Source organism: Colossoma macropomum, unplaced genomic scaffold, assembly GCF_904425465.1.
Source record: "Colossoma macropomum unplaced genomic scaffold, Colossoma_macropomum, whole genome shotgun sequence".
In the NCBI taxonomy this organism is placed as follows: Eukaryota; Metazoa; Chordata; class Actinopteri; order Characiformes; family Serrasalmidae; genus Colossoma; species Colossoma macropomum.
The window spans coordinates 37,523,976-37,547,039 of NW_023494795.1; the positions used below are offsets into that span (position 1 = coordinate 37,523,976).

At 39.9% G+C, this 23,064-nt stretch overlaps 1 protein-coding gene across 1 annotated transcript in view; it reads left to right on the forward strand.

Annotated features, from left to right (window-relative positions):
- The window catches only part of LOC118815927 (capping protein, Arp2/3 and myosin-I linker protein 3-like), a 115,793-nt gene that overhangs the window by 56,269 nt on the left and 36,460 nt on the right, over positions 1–23,064 (forward strand). Inside the window, exons 16-28 of the mRNA XM_036582350.1 lie at positions 420–524; positions 1,591–1,660; positions 2,920–3,001; positions 6,159–6,255; positions 10,294–10,348; positions 12,059–12,231; positions 13,936–14,004; positions 14,775–14,868; positions 16,593–16,691; positions 18,592–18,711; positions 20,502–20,615; positions 20,795–20,970; positions 22,841–22,928. Of these exons, the coding sequence (XP_036438243.1) occupies positions 420–524; positions 1,591–1,660; positions 2,920–3,001; positions 6,159–6,255; positions 10,294–10,348; positions 12,059–12,231; positions 13,936–14,004; positions 14,775–14,868; positions 16,593–16,691; positions 18,592–18,711; positions 20,502–20,615; positions 20,795–20,970; positions 22,841–22,928 (1,342 nt within the window). The remainder of the gene's footprint in view (positions 1–419; positions 525–1,590; positions 1,661–2,919; positions 3,002–6,158; positions 6,256–10,293; positions 10,349–12,058; positions 12,232–13,935; positions 14,005–14,774; positions 14,869–16,592; positions 16,692–18,591; positions 18,712–20,501; positions 20,616–20,794; positions 20,971–22,840; positions 22,929–23,064) is intronic.

Here is a 23,064-nt window from a genome sequence, read left to right on the forward strand (position 1 = left end):
TGCGAGCACTGTGCAGTCTTGTATATCTAGTTTAATCTCAGAGTTTTTAAATTTTAGAAATGAAATAAGAACATCAATAATCTACCGATGATCAGGATAGCCTAACCACACTTAATCTCTATGAGATTATTAGTCTAATCTTTTGATTAATAATTGTCACCAGCGCTTAGAAATGGTTGTGATTGGCTGGTCAATTCTTCCAAAAACATTTGTGTATTCAGTACAGTTTTAAATATAATTCTAAATCATGCCAAGATAATCTAATTGAAAGTGAAATTTGAATTTCTGTGACGGATTGAATCATCTCCTAAAGAAGCATAATCAAATCAAATCATTGTGAGGTGAGAGATTTACATCCCTGGTTGTTAACTTACCTCGCACACTCACATTTCTCTCTCTCTCTCTTTCTCACTTCTTAGGAAAGTGAAGGAGACTCTGCCTTTGTTCCGCCAGTTCTTCAGCTCCGCATTCAGTCTCACACACGTCAGTCTGGCCTCCATGAAGCTGCCACCAGAAGCCCTCAGGTGAGATGCCCTCGCTTTAACCTGAAGTTCAAAGGTCAGCTCAATATCCAGTCCAGAAAGTGCTTTTCTCCCGCGCTGCAAATTCACCCTGTGTTGTGTAATTGCTTTCTCGTCTTCCAAGAAGCCATTTAAAATCGACAGCACTTGAAAGAGCACTCTTCAGTCAGCCTCGCTCTTGACGCAGGCAGAACCCAAACTGAATTTCACTTGCAAACGCAATTGATTTATGACTGTGCTGTTAGGGTTACATTTAAATCTGTCGTGGTGTTCAGTGGTCATTAGCTAAGAAAAATATCTTCAGCTAGTCAGTAGAGGTGGATAGAGCATTCGGCAGTAAACATCACTAAAGGTCTCTTTTTAAAAAAGGGAAAAAGGAAAGGAAAAAGTAATCTAGCACCAGTCTTAATCTCTGTCAGAGAGCCTTAGTGCTGTTTACTGCTGCCTCTTTGTAAACAAAGCATTGATTCAAGCAGAAGTAGCTGCTAAAAACAACTTGGGTTAAAAAGTATCAGGTCCAAAAACACCTGAAATAACTGCAGTAGAACTCATGTACATCCAACATCTGTCAGTTGTAGGAAGTTGTTAGGTGCTATTCATGTCTTTCTGGAATCCTTCTGATCTAAAATAAAACGCTAAAGCTGGAAAATGAGAGGTATGAGCAACAGTAAATCAGTCTGACAGAGCAACAGAGCAGAATGAACCTAATTCATGAATTCGCTTGATTAAAATGGACATATAGTAAACAGGTAGAGGTCTTTCTTCATGTTCTTGAGTAGAAGTAAAGATATTATCGTCCGAAGGTTTGTCATTTTCAAAAAAAAATACAAATCGATTTAAATTGCACTGAAGTATATAGTTTTGTCTTAACTTTCTGTCTTAGTTTATGTACATAGATTTTATTCCAACTGATGTTGGACTACTTCTGTTGGTCCATTCATCATGACATTTTCATACAATGTATGAAATGCCAGTTGGTGTTTTTAGATTGTGTCAAAGTAAAAATCTCTCTCTCTCTCTCTCTCTCTCTCTCTCTCTCTCTCTCTCTCTCTCTCTCTCTCTTTGAAAGGAATCTGTTCTTAGGTCTGACCAGCAACCCCCACATCAATGACATGCATCTCGACATCAGTGGCTGTGAGGTATCTCTCTTTGTCTGTGTTTGTGCACGTGGGTGTGTGTTTGCGTGGATGTAGCATGTGTTTGTGTCAGTGTATCAGTGCAGGTAAGTAAAAAGCACGAGTCCGTAATAGTTTAAGGAGTACATGACACGATCCAGTCAGTCTATTTAAACATCAGACAGATTTATCATCTGTAGCATCATGATCGAACGTTCCATTTTGTCACTACCAAAAAAATCATAATCATAATCATAATCAAGTTTCGGTAGTGACAGTTTTAGCTAATTCTGTGCATACGACTAGCAAACACAACTTTGAAGAGTACACGCAGAGTACACGTGTTTAATTAAAAAAACAAAATGTTGCGGAAAATATGTGTTTCGGTAGTGACGATTCTTAATGTTCCACACTGATTTTCAGAATCTGGGACACATTTACTTCAAAATAATAGCCGCAAACTGCTCACCATGAGGCCATGAGGGACAGCCTCACTTCCTGCTCTAAAATGTAGGGGTGTGGCTAAAATAAGGCTCTGCCTATGGACTAAAACTCTTTGTGTGAAAATGTGGGACAGCATTTTTTGAATAAAGTTTTTAAATTACATTAATAAAATATTTTTTTTTTTACTGTCAGTCTAATTCAATAGAATGGTCCATATATATACTACTATAATACTTGGTTAGGCATCCAGTTGCCCAACTGACAGCTCCAATCTAATCAGGAAAGGATTACACAAGTCTCTTGACATAGTTTCTGTCCATTCTAGCTCAATTTGTGCTTCATGCTGAGAACAAATTTGACATGCCCACATTCCAGGATGACAGCTGTAGGGTGTCTGTATGTGACTGATGCAACAGACATGATGGAACACTGGGACACTTTGACCAGCAATATCACCCAGTGTCAATCCCAATTACCAGTTTGCAACAGCAGGTGAAATGCTAAAATAAATAGGCACACAAACTCTGAAATGTGCATCCAGTTTGTGGAAGAGGGTGTTAGAATGGGCATGAACATCTGGTGTAAATCTTATCTGAGCATAGCTTTTGCATTTTAGTTTTAAATTGTGCATTCTTCAGCATGAATTCACTGAGTTTATTTTGCTAAGGACTCTTATTGTAGGACGAGCTGTTAGAGAAGGAAACTCTGCTTACGTATTATATTATAAAAACAGAGAATAATTATATTAGATATTATTAGAATAATCATTATTAAATAAAACAAAAATGTTTTAGCCTTTCTTTTTGTCTTTTTCTCTCACTCTCTTAATCCTCATCTAGCTGAGGTCAGCAGGAGCAGCTGTGATACAGGAACTGTTTCCCAGAGTGATGTCTATCGCTACGCTGGACATATCAGACAATGGTGAGCCTGTCAATTGCCATCACCGTTACTATGCACTTATCAGTAATGTTCATCTCAGCTTTGTTTATCTAATCATTTATCTACTAAACTACACCCAATTTCCCATTAGCTGCAAGTTTTAAACAATTCAAACATCAGATGTAATTTGTGGGATGGTAGCCCGCCGCCTTGTGTGTGTATAGATTCTATTCTTACATTAATCATGAAATTTAAATAGTATCTACTTGTATTTTGCGGGGAGATAATTATATGTGAATTGTGTGGCAGTGAAAAGGCATGGCTGAATTGTGCTTCTGCTGTGCCACTGTTGCCATGTGTATTTGTTGTGTTGGACCCACTTTATCATTTCGAGAGCTGAATTCCAGCGCGTGGGTACATCCTGGACGAGTGTCTCTTTTTCTTGACCACTAGAGGTTTGCTGCACTTTCAGCTCTGCTGTGTTTGCAGGACTGAGTTTGAAATGTCCGACTATTTCACTTGGCTAAAGCATCAACACCCCCGCTGTCACAGAGAGCCACTGTGAATACTCTGTGTATAATGTGTACTGCACAGGGGATATGTTTGAATGGTAGATTCCTTACCATGATCGTATTTCAAGCGCTCTCTGTTCCTATAGTGGTGACCTTTAGTCATACAGGTCCAGATGGAACTTTCATTTTAATTAAAATGAATTAAGGAAGGAAGCTGGGGTCAAATTTGGTAATAGGATTAATCTGTGTTAAAAAAAAAAAAGAACGTGTTAAGGTTTCCAGATTACCAGATTAATCGTGTGTGTTACCACGTTAACTTGCGTTACTGCGTTGACATCAGGAAATGTCTTCTTAAGAACGGTTGGTGAATGAGACCCATTGTTTGTGGATAAACAAATAAATGGGCAACAGGCAGCTACAGACAGTTGATCCAGCTTGCTAGTGTTGGTTATGCTGGGTGTTAGTGTTAGCTCACTTAGTTATAGGCACCTTGTGCAGTTGTAAGCAGGTTTCCTGCCGCCTCGTGTAATCATCTTATTGGCATATTTTCTTATAATAGACCGTGATAGGTTTACACTTATTTGTGATGTACAAAACTAAGTTGCTACATAGCACCTCACAAATCGCTTGTTTCGGATGCACTGAGAAAGCTGGTATTTTCAGTGCAGAAAACAGGAACTTTATACTCATATGATACAAATATCATTTACATTTATGGCATTTAGCAGACGCTCTTATCCAGAGCGACTTACTGAAAGTGCTCTTTTGTCTACTCAGAGAAAGTATCTTTGCTAGTTATAAATAGGTTAGAGAGAAAGCTAGTCCTGAGCTCAGATACTGCTAGAAACAAAAGCCCATGTTGATACCAAGAGAAAAGGAACAGAATTAAACATAGTGCAGTGCAATACATTTCAATAAGTGCAGTACAGTACATTACAATAAATACTTAACTCAGTGCTCACTTAAGTGCTGTATAAAGAGACGTATCCTCAGTCTGTGTTTGAAGACCGCAAGGGACTTTGTTACACCACCTGTGTGCCAGGACAGAGAAAAGTCTTGATGCTTGTCTTCCACACATCTTGAAGGATGGCGGGTCAAGCCGAGCTGTACTTGAAGCTCAAAGGGCTCGAGGTACAGTTTGAGTTTTGACCAATGCCATTAGGTAGGGAGGGGCTGGTCCGTTTTTGACTTTGTAGGCAAGCATCAGGGTTTTAAATCTGATGCGTGCAGCTACAGGAAGCCAGTGAAGGGAGCGCAGCAGTGGAGTGACGTGACTGAACTTAGGAAAATTTAAGACGAGCCGTGCTGCTGCATTCTGGATGAGTTGCAGGGGCTTGATGGCCTGCATAGGAAGACCAGCCAAGAGCGAGTTGAAGTAGTCAAGCCTTGAGATGGCAAGAGACTGAACTAGGAGGCCTCTCAAGTGAGAAAGGGTCGAATCCTCCGGATGCTGTACAGGAGAAACCTGCATGACTGAGTCAGGTTCGCAATGTGAGCTGAGAACAATAACTGGCCATCCAGAATCACACCAAGACTTCTTGCATCTTCAGACAGAGCGATCAGAGAGCTGTCGAATGAGATGGCAAGACCATGATGAGGACCTGTAGTTGCAGGGATGAAGAGCAGCTCTGTCTAGTTAGGATTGAGCTTCAGGTGGTGAGCTGCCATCCATGAAGAGATGTCAGTCAGACATGCTGAGATGTGACAGGAAACCTTGGTGTCAGAAGGTGGGAAAGAAAGCGTTAGTTCAGTGTCATCAGTATAGCAGTGGTAAGAAAAGGCATGAGAGGATATTACATCACCAAGTGAACGAGTGTAAAGTGAAAAGAGAAGAGGACCCAGCGCCAAGCCTTGTGGGACGCCAGTGGGGAGCCTGCGAGGAGAGGATGTGGACCCTCTCCGTGTTACCTGATAAGAGCGACCGTCCAGATAGGACTTAAACCACTTCCACACAGAGCCAGTGGTTCCAAGGCTGGTGAGGACATCCAGAAGGATTGTATGGTTGACCATGTCAAAAGCTGCTGAGAGGTCAAGAAGAATCAGAACAGATGACAGTTGGGCTGATCTTGCCGCCTGGAGCTTCTCAGGGCAGTTTCTGTTGAGTGCACCATTTGAAGCCAGACTTGGTGTCCTGGAGCTGGTTCTGAGTGAGAAAGAGAGACACTTGATTATAGACTGCACATTCAAGAATTTTTGAGAGTAAAGAAAGGAGTGATCTGGTCTGTGGCTGTTGACGTCACAGCTGTCAAGCATGGGCCTCTTCAGGATGGGAACCACTCTTGCAGTCTTGAAGGTTGATGGAATGTGACCTGATGACAAATATCAACCTGTATAATCATAATAAGGGTAATAATAAACGAATATTGCTATTCTGTTCACTCAGATAGCTCAAAATGCTCTTCTTTTTAAATGGAAAAAAATCTTTCAATATGGTCAAATTAGAGCAAATAATAAAAATGTGATTAATCACAAATAACTGTGCAAAGTAATGAAATTAATCACAATTATTTTAATCATTTGAGAGCTTTACTTTAAAGCCAAAAAAAGGAATTAGACACTAAATATGAATGATTAAAGTTGATTGAGTAAAAAGTAGATCGCTTTCCTTACAAGTAGAAGTAAAAAACTAGCATATGTGAGTGTGTGTTTGTGTGTGGGTGAAGGCTAACCATGTGTTTTTGCTGTAGGGTTTGATGCGGACCTGCTGATTGTGCTGCCCGCTCTGTCCAGACATCCCTCACTCAGACACCTCCACCTAGGCAAGAACTTCAACATCAAGAGCAGGTACGACCATTTAGACACTCTGTTGCTGTTTAGTATAAACTCACCGGCCACTTTATTACAAACTCCTGCCTTGCAGGTGTACAGTTGATGTTTATGGACATCTTGTGTTACTCATCCTCTAGCCCTTTATCAATGGTCATTCTAAACTGCTCTTTTGAGTGGTGGGCTACTCATGGCCTAGCGGGGTCACTGATGTGAGAAGAACCCCAGCAACACCTCTGTCTGATAACACATATACCAGCACCACACACCCTACCATGTCAGTGTTGTTGTGCTGAGAATGACCCACCACCCAAATAATATCTGGACAACAGTGGTCTTGCATTTGTAAACTGACCAATGATGTATGAGGCAGAGAGACACTAAATTGTTTATGACAACAGAGGGGCCACTGTCTGAAACTGTATACCTATATAATGGACATATAAAGTAGGTGGAGCTCATAAAGTGGCCAGTGAGTAGAAGTACAAGAAAGGTGTTCTTAGTAAAGTGGAAAGTAGGGGTACAGCTGTATTCCTGCCTATAGGTCCTTGGCAGTGATGTGGGGGTTTTGCTTTGCATGCCTAACCAGTCTATGAGCAGTTCTGGGAACACAATTTTCTTCATCCTCCAAATCTTGTCTTGACTTCAACTGTACTACTTTCATTTCTTAATACCATTTCGGACAGAAAAAACTGTAAACCGGTAGTGTTTAAATATCTTTTAATTGTAAGAGTTGATTATCTTTAGTTTCAGATCCTCACTGAGCTGCTGGATGGCTTTTGAGTGTACGCACAACATCTAGAGAAGATTTAAAGTGTCACAGAATTTATTAAGCTCTGAAATTGTCTGCTCCTGATCTGGATTAAGGCCTAAAGTGTCAAATAAGTTCTGAGTTGTTTAACTTCATTCTACTTCAGCCCAAACATTTCACACTAAAGCTTAGTCATTCTACAAAACCTGATGAAATCAGCCATCGACCCACATACTGCTTTCACAGTACATTACTGATAAAGCCAAAGACAATAAGCGAATGTTCATAAGGCGAGAGGAATTTTAATACTGTGCTCATATTCTTCACGGTAATAAATGTCATGGATCTTTAGACTGCTTGGCAGCCCTGCTAGGGGTGGGCAAAATGGCAACGCAGTACAGTACATGATACTTAGACATTTCAATGATACACAATACAAATCATGATGTGTAGTTTTTCCAACGAACACAGTATACTATTAATGACACATTAAACAATGCTGTTAAAACCATGCATACGTATTTTTTCAATTCAGCATTTTGTGTACTGTGCATCACTAGATCTAATTAAGAGTAATTATGCTCTGTTTTAAAGTAAACATGTAGTTGGTCAGCAATGTAGAAATGCTTTCAGCAAAAAAGGGTACAGGAGCAAGGAACAAACAATGTACATGGTACAGCAATGGTCTTAAGATCCATGTTTTAAAGGTACATTGCATTCACCTTCCAGAGGAAAGGTGCTTTATTTAAACCTTTTCATAACCTAATGCTTTAAAATAGGAAAGCCCTAAGCCAAGACAGGGTTTGTAAAGTCAATACAATGTAAACATATAGGTGCAACAATGGCAGTAATGCATGGCCTTTTGTGGCTTATGGCTTTATTTGAGTGCACCGTTGAGTATTTGAGCTCGTGCCATGTCTTTCATCAGTTGGAGCTATTATGTGTCGACAGTTTGGAAGCAAGATAATCAGCTTATTTGGCCACTTTTAACTTGTACTTTAATTGTTTCACACAATAAACAATAAAAAGACAAATTGTTAATAGCAATTATTTATTATCTGGCAATTAAATGTCAGATACAATTTCATGATCATGACAATTTATCAAGATTGCGCTGTGATATTGCCATATCACCCACCCTTAACTGTTACTGAATGTCATTGTGCAATACCGTAAATCCATGTACATGGCAGTCATACATACAAACCTAATTCCAAAAAAGTTGGGACAGTATGTGAAATGCATACTTGAACTTTATTGTTTTTTGTAAATACACTCCCATTTCATATTTCACGTCTGCAACACGTTCCAAAAGTTGGGATTTTTTGCCATTCTTCTGTTATACAATGCTTCAGCTGTTTTTATTGTCATATTTTGGACTTAATGAGACACACTTTCAGTGGAAGACAGTTCTGGACTGCAGACAGGCTAGTCTAGCACCTGCACTCTCTGATGACACAGCCATGCTGTTAGGCATGGACATCCCTGAAAAAGATGAAAAGTCAACATATGTTGCTCCAAAATGCGTTCAGTGTTAATGATGCTTTCACAGATGTGCAAGATACCCACTAATACCCCCCCTATACCATGAGAGATGCTGGTTTTTGAACATTATGTTGTCTGGGTAGTCATTTTATTTTTTAGCCTGGAGATCAGACCACAGCACAGATTTCCACTGTGCATCAGTCCATTTCAGATAAGTCAGAGTCCAGAGAAGTCAGCGGTGTTTCTAGACATTGTTGACATATGATATGCTATGCTTAGTACAGTCTTTGCCATTTGTGGATGCAGCAGCAGTGTTTACTGACAACATATTTTCAAAGTGTTTCCAATCCCATGTGTTGATATCCATCACAGAAGCGTGCCAGCTTTTAATGCAGTGCCATCTGAGAGGTCGAAGGTCACGAGCATTCATTTGTGGTTTTCTGCGTTTCCCATTACGCACAGATTTATTCAGATTTTCAGAATCTTTTGAAGATATTATGCACTGTAGTGGGTGAAATACCTGAAATCCTTGCAATACCTTGCTGGTGGAGTGTTATTTTTAAACTATTGAATTTTTTCTGACACATTTATGGCAAATTAGCAAATCCTTGCTCATAAAAAAACTAAGCCAGGGGTCAGCAACAAGCGGCTCTTTTACTGCCCTGTTGCAATTAGATTAGAATTAGATTTTTAGGTAAAAATAAAATAATCCTCCTTTGCAGTAAAATAAAGCTCTGCTGATGGTTCTAACACAGTTATAACAAGAACTGGTCTTAAATGCTGAAGTTAAAGTAGCTATAGCTGCTAATTTCTCTATGCTATGTTCCTGCAGAACAGGAAGGCAGCAGTTTCAGGACCTTTAGCCCTGAATATTGGCACGCAGACTGCTGGTCACATAGCAACGCAGAAAACAGTCTCACCTAGCTAGTAGCTAACGAAAAGGCAAAGAGAAAGATTTAAGACAAACGTCAATAATTTGGAGACGACTGGACTCATTTGCATTTATAAGCACTCCAACTGATTTCCTGATACGTTAAACCTGCAGCCAGAAACTGTCAAACACACTTCTCGTTTGAATTGTCCCATTCCACCTTAAATGGTGCAACAGTTACATTCTGGTGCCTCAGGCACCATTTAAGGTGGAACAGGAAAATTAGAACAAGAAGCTGGTGAATGAGAAGCTGATTTCAGCCTCCTAAAAAGTTGAACGTTGGGAGACATTTTACAAGAAACTGTTCCACTTTTTTGGAAAAGTTTCCTGCCAGAGATGCGAAAAAAACAGCTATAGCTGAGCTAAAGCTTAAAGCAGAGCAAAGTAAGTCTGTGTTTTGGTTATATTATATTTTTAGCCTACACTAGTATATTAGAACATACTGAGACATGTTTCCAGCCATGATGTTAACATGGACATAAATTGTTGTGGCTCCCAAGGTGGGTTGATTTTTGTTGGAAGGACAAAACGGCTCTTCTTGGTTGGGTTGCTGAACCCTGGAGTAGGCTGTTCCTTGATGCTCCTGTTATACCCAAGCATGATTGCATCACGTTTTAAGATGTGTTTTTGGGATATTTTTATAATGTTCCTGGTCTTAAATTAAGTTTGTACATCCACTATTGTAATTATAAGATCTGCAGTGTCTACATTGTTGTGTAACTGAATTGGTCCCAGATGTTTTTTGTAGGTGTTAATTAGATGCTGGTCATTTTCCTGTGTTATAAACAGATTTTAATAACAGATGACAGAACAGTGGCCACTAAAGGGCACTGAAGGCAAACAGCCCCCTGTTTTTCTTTATCCTCCTGTTACTCTCCTTTCTTTACAGGGTGCTGGATGAGATTTTGCAGAAGCTGGTTCAGCTTATACAGGAGGAAGAGTGTGTACGTACTCGGCATTGAAATTCACCACATACTCTATACACACACACAGCATTAATTATACACTACCTCACACACAATTCAGATTCATGAACTTCTGTTACTTCCAAGAATCAACACAAACTCACGCACAGAGCGAGAGAGTGCTCTGTTCTACTGCAGAGTGCCATATTGTGTACTGAATAATTGACAGTGTTTAGAATATCATGGCTGTCAGGGAGCGAAGGAGCTTTCTCTTTGTTTTACAAGCACACACATCTCCCTCCGTACATCCTGCTCCTCCTGATCAGGTCCCCTGTGCTCACATCTCTTCATTCTTCTCTTCTCTTCTCTTCTCTTCTCTTCTCTCGTTTTCTGTCCTCTTAATTCTTCTATTCTTTTCTTAATTTTAATTTGTCTTCTCTTTTCTTCTTTTGTCTTCTATTCAGTCTTTTTTCTCTTCTAATCTCTTCATTTTCAGTCTTTTTTTTAATTTATCTTCTTTCTCTTAGTTATTCTTCTGTTTTTCTCTTCATTCTTCTCTCTTAATTTGTCTGTTTTTTTTGTTTAATTCTCCTTCTATTCTCTTCTCTTCTCCTCAATTGTATTCTCTTCTATTCTTCTTATATTTTTATTTCTCTTCTCTCCATTTGTCTGTTCTCCTTATATTTCTGTTGCTCTTCTCTTCTCCTCTGTTCTCTTCTCTTTTAATTTGTCTATTCTTCTTGTATTTTAATTCTTCTGTTATTCTCTTAATTCCTTTTCTCTTCTCTTCTCTTCTCTTAATAATTCTTCTCCTCTCTTCTCTTAGTAATTGTTCTCTTTTCTCTCAATTCGTCTATTCTCTTTGTATTTTAATTTCTCTTCTATTCTTTTAATTCTTCTCTTCTCTTGTTTTCTTCTCTTCTCTTCTCTTCTGTTGTATGAGTATTTCTGAATCTCAGCATGTTAACATACTCTGAACAAAAATATAAATGCCACACCTTTTACTGAAAAGGTTTTACTGAAGTTTTGTGAAAAACAGAATGGGTTGTGAAACAGAATTCCCAAATTAGTATCCGGTGGGAGCAGCATTTGCCTGTAGCAGTGTGACACATTTATAGGAAGAAAATCCTCGATTTGGTTTATCAAACTGCAAAATGGGTGCAAAACCAGAAGTGTTGTATTTGTATTTTGTTTAGTATGTTTAAATTGCACTAGGACACACATTTGACTGAATTCTTGGTCCAACTAACATACATATAAGACCCATATAAGACTGCGTGGAAGCTCTGAGCTTTCCCTCTCTTCCTCACAACAAAATTTTAATTTTCATTTGAGTTCAAATTGATTCAATTTGATTCAGTCAGTTCAATAGTGGGAAAATACCAAAGCAATAACTCTCTCTCTCTCTCTCTCTCTCTCTCTCTCTCTCTCTCTCTCTCTCTCTCTCTCTCACTTTGCTCCCCAGCTCATTCATCTCTGCTTTGTCTCTGTCATTTCAGTTTAGTTAATTCATTTTAATTAAATGAAGCTCATTTAATTTCAGTTCAATTCAATGTTTATTAATGCCAGGTCTCTGACTCTCTCCCTCTCTCTCTCTCTCTCTCTCTCTCTCTCTCTCTCTCTCTCTCCCTCTCTCCCTCTCTCTCCCTCTCTCTCTCGCTCTCTCTCTCTCTCTCCCTCTCTCCCTCTCTCTCTCTCCCTCTCTCTCCCTCTCTCCCTCTCTCTCTCTCTCTCTCTCTCTCTCTGCAGGTGCTGCAGTCTCTGTCTCTCGTGGACTCTCGGCTGCGCTCTCGAGGCACAGTGTTGGTGAATGCTCTGGGCAGTAACACGTGTCTCAGGAAGGTGGACCTTAGTGGGAACAGTCTGGAGGACATTGGGGCCAAAATGCTCAGTAAAGCCTTGCAGATCAACACCACACTGAGGTGAGAAGGAGAGTGGGAGGGAGGAGGTGAAGGGGTCCAGGAAGGGTCAAAGGAAGAAAACAAGTAAAATGTGACTGTGAAAAATTTCATGGTGTTAAAGCAGTGTAGCGAGAAATAAGATGTAGACAGATTCACTTTAGAACAAATGAAATCAATCAGCCAGCAGACATTTACTGTCTGATGTTTAGTTTTGCACTGGAGCTATGAGGCTAATGTAGCTAACAAGTTAAAGGAAGCTTATACCCCAGCAATCATCATACATCATACTGAGAGATGACATATCCGTATCAGTGGGTATCAGGCCAGTATCAGCAGAATATGCAGGATGGGATATTGGTGGGAAAAAAAGAAACAAATCTGATGCAATAGATCCAATCCTGTAACAAATCTGTCCTGAAATAGCACACACTCACACTGTGTGATGTGATGTTAGCTCTGTATTTCTTCTGTGGGGTTGTGTTTGAGTAGTTTGAGCCTACTTTTAGATGCTCATCATAAGTGAAGTGCTTCAATTAAAGCTAATTTTAAAGCTTAGTTTTTTTTTGAAGTAGAAATATCGAATCAATGTCAGTATCGGCCATTGCTCAAGGTTTCGATATCGGTAACAGTATCAGAAAAGAAAAAAATAGTATCATGACATGTCTAATTATGCCTCAGTCATTAAGATGCCCCAATCCAGTTTCTTGCCCTGATCCGATCAAGTACTTTAATATTAAGTATCAGTCCATACCAATCTAATCTAATATTTTCATAGATAATACATTCACGTAATTTAGGTAAGATATGCTAATCAGTTACTACTACAGGAAGTAATTTTTCTACAGTAAAATTACTTCAATTTTAGTTTGTTCATAATGTGCTTTTTGTATATTGGCATATGATTGAATTTATTTGACTTATCTATGATTTGGCTGATGAATAATATTCTGCAGTGGAATCACTTCATCCTTTGTGAATACACCATGATTTTATATTGCTGTAGCACGTGTGCAGTAGCTTACTTATTTCTCTGTAGGACTGGGTATCGTTAAAAATGTACTGATACCTTGTTTTCGATACCGATTCCTGAATGATACTTTTTTCAAATCTTTTTTTTAATCCCCAAATAAAAGTGGGCATGGTTTATTCCACAAATGAGTGTGAGGTGGGTGTATTTACTGACCTCAGCAGACTGCAGACTAATCGAGAAGTGTCAACGTCAATAACATGCATGCAAATGTAATTTAGACTGCCAAGCAGCAGTCTAGTAGTCAGTGATACTAAGACTGACTACATAGGTGCTGAAATTCGGTATTTAATTACAATTTTTAAATACTCTGAGGTGTTGAAGTGATTTTGTTGGTACCAATACCAAGGTACTACATTTCCATACACAGTGTGGCACAGCCAGTAAAAAAAGAACATATCTTTCTGTTCATTTCTGAACTTTTTACTGTAAAGTAGTTCCACACTGTTTTACATTTACATCTCTTTATTAACTTCTGAACTTCATTTATTGTAAAATAGTTCCACACTGCAGACATTTCTGTTGGGTGTGCTGTGCAAAATGCCTGGTTACATCAATTAATAGTAAATAGTGAAAAAAATTGAAACAAATAATTGGACCTGGATCAGGCTTAATATAACCAGTACCCAATCCATTATAATGTGCCTTGCTCCAATCCCACAATGCAATGTACTACTGTCCATTTCTGTCTCTCACAGGAGTGTGACCTGGGACAGGAATAACACCACAGCTACTGGACTCATGGATGTGGCACGAGCTCTAGAACAGTAAGACCCACACACACAATCATGTACCAGTTTTGTAGAGGTCAAATTTCGTAAACAATGAATCACAAAACCACTTGGACCTACAGATACAATGTGACAAAGGCTAATTTTAGCCATGGTCAGGACAAAAAAAGTCGTGGTCGGGAATAATGAAGATTATATTATATTTCAAACAATGTACTGTCCTCAGGACATGCAGAACAACACAAACACATAGATCCCAAAATAGTCTTCATTATGCTGGTCCCACACATACCCCTGGGCTGCGGTTCTTTTTCGTCTTTCCAGATCAGTCCTTTCAAAAACAAGAGCCGAAAATTTCCTTATTATGCCAAAAGCAATATAATGACTCTCTTCTCTTCTCTTCTCTTCTCTTCTCTTCTCTTCATTCTCCTTCTGTTCTCATCAATTCTCTATCTCTTTTCTTCTCACTCATCTTTTCTTGTCTGTTCTCCTCTCCTTGTTTCTTCTTTTCTTCTCTTCCATGTCCTTCTTTCTTCATCTCCTGTCTACTTGTCTGTTCTCTTCCTTTCATTCTTCTTCTTATCTCTTCATTTTCCTCTTCACTTCATTCTCACTTGCATTCTCTTCTTCTTCTTTTCTTACTCTTCTCTTATTCTCTTCAATCTGTTTCTTTTCCTCTTTTCGATTGCCTTTAATGTCTTTTTCTTTCTCTTATCTTCTCTACATTCTCTTTCTCTTCTCATGTCTTCTCTTTTCTGTATTCTCTCTTTCTCTTCTGTTCTTATCTCTCATCTTTCCTCTTTCAGTAATTTCACTTTGCAGTACATGCCTATTCCCTTAAGTGATGTCACACAGGCGTATCGGATTGCTCCTGAAAAGACAGAGCAAGCTCTTACCAAGGTAGGATCCATAAGTCTACATCAGCTTCATATTTGTGTTTACAGTATCAGACCATGTTCAGACACTTTCATTGTACTGTTATAGTTTATAGCTGCTTTTCATATAACATGGCATCAGATCTTTTCATCCTAAAGTATACAGTCAATGTCACCGTTATTAGAAACGTCTTCCTTTTACGCCCACTCACTGTCCTCTTCATAGGCCTAAGCTTTCTTACAGGTCCACTATATACAGTACTGTGCAAGAGACAGAGACCACCCTTCATTTATTTAATTTCCACACAAGGCAGCCATTAAGTAAGTTATTCATTTTTCAGTCACAAAAAAGGCAGAAACTTTTTGCCACCATTGGAACAAAACCTTATATCTTTCTGAACATTCTGAAGTCAGTGTAACAATATTTCCAGGTAATTTTTGACCATTTCTGTTGGTCCATGCATAATGACATTTTAGCACATGTTTAAAGGCACCCTTGCCTTTTATTATTAGTTCAGTCTTAGAAGTTGGTTGCATTTTCTCTCTGGGGGGGGGTCAGTCCATTGTTCTGAGAACAACAGCAGTTTATTTGTTTGATTTGCAAGTTTTCTTCTTTTCTATCTATCTCCTTTAACAGTAACAGCTTCTCAGCAACTGCACATCCTTTCAGACCCATAGCGTTGTCTTCTCAAAGTGGAAGGATGGACAGACACTCCTGTGGATTTTTTCAGATCTAAAACAAGAGTGGAGCTTGACTTTCTTCTTTAAGTACTGTTTATCTGAGTTTTGGTGGTCTTCCTGGTCTTGCATGGTTGTTAGGAGCCCTGTTTCTCAGTAGCTTTTAAGAACTTTTTTGAATTTTGGAAACACATTATTTATTTTTAATTATTACTCAAATGTTTTCACATATTTTCTTTGATTTTGGCTTATCATATGTCTAATCTCCTCAGAAATATCTCCTGAAAATGGAACACTTGTACTAATGAACATGCTGGAAATGAAATAAATGAAGGGTGGATTTCTGCACAGTACTGTATGTGTACAATTGTATGCAGCACAAATTAACAGCCACCATTTACCATGTTCATCAGTGTTAAGTTTCTGACCAAAGGACCACTGTTGACCAGATGTTATTTGGGTGGTGGGCATGTGTTTGTTCAGACGCAGCTGTGTTACTGAGGTCAGTGTCACTGCTAGGTAAAATAATATCCAACAGTATCCATCTAAGAGCATCTCTGTGGTCAGAAACTGATCACTATATGAAGGACTAGTGGATGGCTAACACAGATTGTGCATAAACACATGGGCTACAGTCTCTAAATGTACACCAGTGTCCGATAAAGTGGCCAGTGAGTGCATGTCTACTTCCCAGCATATCAACATGCTCGGATATAATCTTGTCAGCTGTATTTACTCTGGGGGTCCCAAGGCTTTCATTCCATAAACATTCATGCGCTCTCATGAAAATGTCATTTAACATAGTGTAGCTCATCTATTAGGCAAATGCACATAAATGAGAAAATAGTCCAGCTTGTGGAATAAATAATGCATCAAGCGAGCCTTGGAAGTGTGTGCGTTTGACGCAAAGGCCACGGACTTACTTATTTACACAAGATCACAGAGGGAATTTGAGTTGAAGAGGCTTTTTCATCTTTACTTGGACACAGTGTTCAGATCTCAGTGTGCGTAGGGATGGCAGATGAAGAGAGCAGGGTGATCGGGTTGATGGCTTCCCTTCTGCTGTTCCAGATTCAGAGAGCTTTGCTGAGGAATAATCAGACTCAGCGCTTCTCACAGAGACAAGCTCTCCGGCTACACCAGGGCTTGGTGACCAGCACTGCCGAACAGGTAGATTTCACCCCATTTTCACCCCATTTGAATTATGCAGTTAGAATTTATTTTGAGGATGCCTTTGGTTCATGATCACCACATCAGATATCTTTAAGATCATTGAGGTGTTTTTAATATGTGCAATTGGGATGACACCCCATTAATAAGAACTGAGCGCCTTTATTCTGAAAAAGCACCACAGCTGACCAGTCAGTATTGAGGCTGCCTTGCCTAGTCGCTCATCCAACATGGAGGAGAAGCTCATTTCAGCTCTTCTTAAACACCCAGAGCTATTCAGCACTCCACACAAAGATTATCGCAATCTGAACGTGAAAGACAGTGTCTACCTGTGTTATATTCAAGAAATACTTATAAATTTATACAATTTAGAAGTAGATAAATGCTCCAAAAATTCCAAACTGCTGCCTGCTCATATCTTTGTGGGCATGTCAGATTGCAAAATGATTGACAGTGGCATCTCACAGGCAATGTAAACAACCCAACTCCGGTGGCAGTGGTGAGTGGCATCACCAGTAGGTGTGGTTCACCCCTACATGTTTGAGCCTCACCTGCAGGAAAATAGACCACTCTCTGAATGATGAGTAAAAAGTGCAAAATGGAGAAAAAGCTCCAATTACTTTCTAATTACGTTTTGCAGCTAATGATCAAGAACTCAGGGTTCTATCTTACGATGGGTAGATCATGGACATATTGTAAATATATTTGAATGCTAAGCACTAATGTTATATCTGTAACTTATAGCCAGCTAGCTAACTGCTTCTGCTACTGCCATGCTTCTGAAACTGAGGTCGCACCAGCTCTTTTTATGAGTTGGCATGGTCTTATTAGCAGACACGTTGGGAAATTTCTCGTGTGCCTTTTTGTGCGTGTAAAGCATTCCAAAAGTCATGGGACAGGAACTGGTATCATGTAGGACTCCTCTAGCCTGGCGAAGTGCAGCAACTTGACATGGCATTGATTCCACAAGTGGACGGAAGTCGTCTGCAGGTGGACACTGTGGATCAAGGAATGTTAAATACCCACACAACTTCAGAAATGAAATGTCCCATCCTTCTGGCAGCCACTATCATGCCTCGTTCAAACTCCAGTAATTCACGCCACCTTGCCATGAGCACGCTGGCCAGTGTTTAGTCTTCATAACTCTGGTTGGTACTTTTATATCTGACGTCACCTGTGCCACATACAACTCAAATCAAATCGAACAGAAGGAAGTGACAGAAAAAGTCATTTCAAAAGTCTCTGAACAGAAGAGACCAACAGTGTTCCTTAGCTGCTGGTTGATTGTAAAAACATCACAAAACTATGGAGAATAGCTAGAAGAAAATAATGAAAAAGAATAGACAGGGGCTTTAATGTGAGCACATTGTTAGGGATGTGCCTGAAAAGACAGAGAGAGTGTGGCTGACTCTGGCATGGCTCTAAAAAGGCTGACTACTGTAGCTGATGTTAGCTCAATACAGAAACAGTGAGGAGAAAAGACCTCATGTAGAAGATGACGAGTCTCCATCAGTGTTATACTGGTTAGCTCTGTTATCTCATTAGCGTATGTGAAGAGGCAGCCTCCATTACTCACACCAATGTGAAAACCTACTGATTTCACTCACCATAACGTTTTCAAGTGTGTTCCTCTGTTTGATGTAAAATTTTAGCACTGTCACCTTGAAATTTCTGTGCATTAACCCCTGCAGATACTCGAGCATCAATATTAGTCAGAATGCACATCCCTGGTGTGAACGTCATCTTATAATGTACAAGTGTGTCGTATTGTTGTTTAAAATATTTCTTTTTCTATCTAGCTTTGCTTAGCTGTAGTCTGTTTCACCATGATATTCTAAGTGGTTTTGTGGGCTGGCGCAGTAGAAGGTTCTTTGTGTCTGATTCTGTGTCTCTCCCTCAGGTGATGGAGCGCTTGTGTGTGCGAGTGCAGCAGCAGGTGTGTGTTCTGCGCGGTGTGGCGGAGGTGGAGGAGCTTCAGGCAGCTAAACAGGTCCTTAAGGAGGCTCGCAACTCCCGTGCGGTGAGTATTCATGTGTGAGCCAAGACGAGCGTGAAATAATTAATGAATGTAGTATATAAAAGTGTCTCAATACCACTTTTTCTTCTCCAGAGTCGATACCTTTAACGAACCTTCCAATATCAGCTAATATCGATACCCATCAGACATACCTTCTTTGAAAACCTGAAGTCCCAGGGAAAAAAATGTTTAGATGACATTAAAATTAAATGTAAAATTAACATCCAGCAGTTTAAGTGAAAAATACAAGATAGGAGGCTAAAACACTGAACAGACCTGTTTAAGGAATGCGTAGGCGTGGTCTGATATTTTAAAGAGCAAGCATGATTGACAGCCCTCACTCCAACTTCCAGCCAGCTATACCACTGAAGCTGAAATAAACATAACAATGCAAGTAAAGTGTGGAAAAATGAGAACAGGTTCTACATATACATATACATATACACACCCCACTGTGTCCCTGACTCACTAAGACATTATCCGGATGAACAGATGAACGAATGAATGAATGTATGAGGTCAGGAAGGTTGTGCTTGCTATGCTAGCTTTTGCTTGGTGGTTGACTGTATCTCTGACTCGAACTTGGTGTGTTAAAGTTCCATGTAGGGATGGAACAAACCACATCAACATTGTGATTGGGCAGTGTACTGCTTAAATAAGAGCTACCCAATATTAGTACTGCCCAGTTTACATTAAAAGAGGAGAATTTATCCATTGGCCATTTAGTGGACATTAGAGAGCTATTCGCAGAAAATTCTTTGTACATATATTGTGTGCCCACAAGAGCAAGATTAACCTATTTAGAAATAAATTATTGTAACATCCAGGCAACCTGCTAGGCCACCTAGGCCGCTAGGAGGGACCAGAGAGCCAGGACTGAGTAATTAGGGCTGAGCAGTAGCAGCTGTGGGCACCCTACTTAAGGGGTGCTCACACGTTAATCAGCGCTCAGTCTTGAGTTCATGTTGTGCGTGCACGTTGCTCTGACTTAGCCAATAACCTTAGTATCCGTCTCGAGTTCCATGTCTTTGCTTTTCACAAATTGTTCTCCAGCGTAAGTATAAAAAAATCTCTTGAGTGTGTCTCACTCTCTGTGTTAAGGGAAGAGGCGAGGGTGAGATTAAAGAAGTTTTTTGTTTCAGTTTTAGGGAGCTTTTAGTTTGCAGTTATTATCCCCTTCAATGGGATGCTGTGTAGCACATCAGTCTGGCAATGCAGTGATTGAGAGTTTGATCCTCACAGCTACTTTACATCGTTTAATTTGTTCTTTTAGCTCTTAGACCTCAGTTGCTCTGCACTTGAGGCCATCCTCTAGTGTCCACCAGGTGGTTTGTCTCACAGCGCTCCCGACTGCTAATATAAGGGTTGTGAGTTCGGCCCTCACTCAGGGCGAACCCCCTGGTGTGTTACAATTATGGAAATTACAGTAAAGCTATTTGGTTAAATCTGCTGCAAGAGGAGTCACACTGCATGTACAAGGCTGTTGGCAACGGTAAATTCATTTTACCAATTTCAGCCTGTAGATATGGAGCTTTTTGTGTGTACCATGTTTTCTATCACTGTATATCATCTGCGAAGCTTCCTTTATTGTTGGATGCACAGTGTCTTTTTCTAAGTGAGCATTAAGCTCGTTCAGAATAGAATTTGGGTAGAAATAGAGATATATAGTAGTGCTGGACTTAAATGTTAAATCACATTCAGATTGATATATTTTTACGCAGAAGCAATGAATTCATGCTCTCCTCCCACTCTCTCTCTCTCTCTCTTTCTCTTTCTCTCTCTCTTCCTCTTAGCTCTACCCGTCTCTCTGTGAGTTGGCACATGTACTCTCTGTGGATGGACCGGTCAGACAGAGGCTAGACTCTCTGGCTGGGGAATTGGCCAAGGCTGCAGATAAAGAACTGCAGGTACACACACAGTCTCAGCACACAAACACACCCACTCAGTCCACCAGATATCTCTAGTCTCCTTGGAAAAAGGCTGCTTCAACTCTGCAGCCACTCACTATCACCACCTACTGGACAGCAATATAAAGCCAAAAGAATGACTGACTCATTAATTGTTTTATTTATTGTTTGATTGGCAGGTGATTGTGGACTCTATGGTATCTCTGTGTCGGGAGCTGTGTCCCCTCTCCTCCACAGCAGCGGAGCGACTGAGTCCACCTCTCTCTTCCGTCTCAGAACGAGTGTCCATCCCTCGCTCTGCTATTCGCACGGCACTGATGGAGAGAGCAGCTCAAGATATCCACCGAGCACTGGAGTAAGGGGGAGGGAACAGAGGAGTAGAGAAAGAGGGGAGGAATTAGACTGGAGGAGTAAAGGGGAGAGCAGGAGAGTCACTGATTTGTCAAAAGAAGATGCTGAAGTGGGGAATAGAATTTAATTGCATGAAACTGAATCACATCAAATCAAATCAAATCAGATCAAATGGAACTGAATGGAATTTAACTGAATTTAATTGAATGGGGGCAAATTGAATCTAATATTATTTAATTGATTTGAATCAAGTTGAAATGAAGTGCACTGAATTAAATGGAGTAAAATTGTTGAATTGAACTGAAACTAATTCAAAATAATTTGAAAGGAAAACAAAAGCTGGGTTTCCGTTCAAGCCTAGGTAAATTGTTGCGTATTATATCTACAAGTAAAAGAAAAATGTCACTAGAAATTATTGTGGCTGTCGTTACTGGATGAATTGTCACTCATGGATTCAGAAATTACATTTCAGTTTTACTATTCTTTGCATTTGTTATGTCATGGAACTTCACCAAAGCGTTCAGGCAGCAAAACTGCATATGTCAGATCATGTGGCACTTATAAATGGAGTGGAAACAATGCTCAAATAGCACAACCAGCACATGCATCGGGCAAATACCTAGCACACCAAAGAGTCGTGCTCACTGTGCTTATCATATACAATGATATGATATGAACCTTTGTCATCTCTCGGTAGAGTAGTTTTAATAGCCCTCTGTCAGCTGTACATGGCTATAGTTCTAATAGTTCAGAAGCACCAGGTGGAGTGGAACGGGCAGGGACTCTTCACAGGCCCAACTTCTGCTCGATATAGATGCCATAACTAAGTTAAAATGAGACAGATGAGATGCACAAAGATCTTAACAGTCTAATCCTAATCATCCTAGGCTGGACCCAACAAAGACAACATGACTGAGAAAAAAAACAGACCGCTGAGATGTTCAAAGATGAAGAAAAAAAATAAACCTAAATAAAATAAACATAATCATTGTAGTCAAAAGCATACTGACACTGTGGCATTTATTCCACTGCAGTCCATTTATGTTTTACCTTTGATGACTTGATGCACTCAAGTAACATTAGACATTTTCTTTTGACATTTTCACAGAGCCTGTTCCAGCCTTTGTAGTAAAAAGAGTACCAAATTCCTACAATGTCGATGAGAGCACTTTTAAAATTTGTTTTTGGCTACAGAAATAGGTAGCAAACAGCATACTCCATGAGAGAGAATCTTCAGGTACATCTTTTGGACCAGAGCTTCAAATTGAAACACTGACATGCTGAACAAACTGAAGGCTTGATGCAGTGGCATAGCAATGGTTGCTAAGCAGTGATTGGAGGACTGAGAAAAGAAGGCAGAGCTTGGAGGAAAGCATGATGATTCGATTGGCTGTAACACTGTGACAGCACTCACAAAAAGCAAATCAAATTTCATGATCCTAAAACATTCTGCTTAATAGATATTCGTTCCCCGTTTCAGCCTATGATCAACCTTGGCAGGCTCAGGCCTTCCTGTGGCTACATCCCTGCGCAACGTCAACCCTTAAAAAAAAATCTATTTCCATTACATTTTTCACATTCCACCTTTATCAGTAAACCAAATTTTCCACCTTATCCAAACCTGAAAATGTCTGTGACATTTAGGATTTCCTGCTTGAGAGAGAGCAAAAGAATGATACAAAGAGAATAGAGAATGAGAGTGGTTGGTTGAAACAACAAGGGAGTGTTGGAGAGGAAGAGAAGGAGGAAAAAGAGAGAAAGACCAGATGGGTGAGATGTGCTCTGTGACAGTGGAAGAGTGGAACTGATGAGTGCTGTTGCTATGTAAGTGTGTAACTCCTCTTTATCTCTCTTTATCTCTTTGTCTGTCTTAGGGAGGTTAAGCTGTCTGTGGTGTCGTATCTCACCAACTCAATCGTGGATCAGATCTTACAGGAGCTCTACTCTACACACAAAACTCTGGTAGGAGCACTCTCTCTCTCTCTCTCTCTCTCTCTCTCTCTCCCTCTCTCTCTCTCTCTCGCTGTCTCTCTGTGTTCTGCCTAGGCATTGTAAGGCAAGGTCACTTTGTGTAGATTCTTTACACAAAGGAGATTCA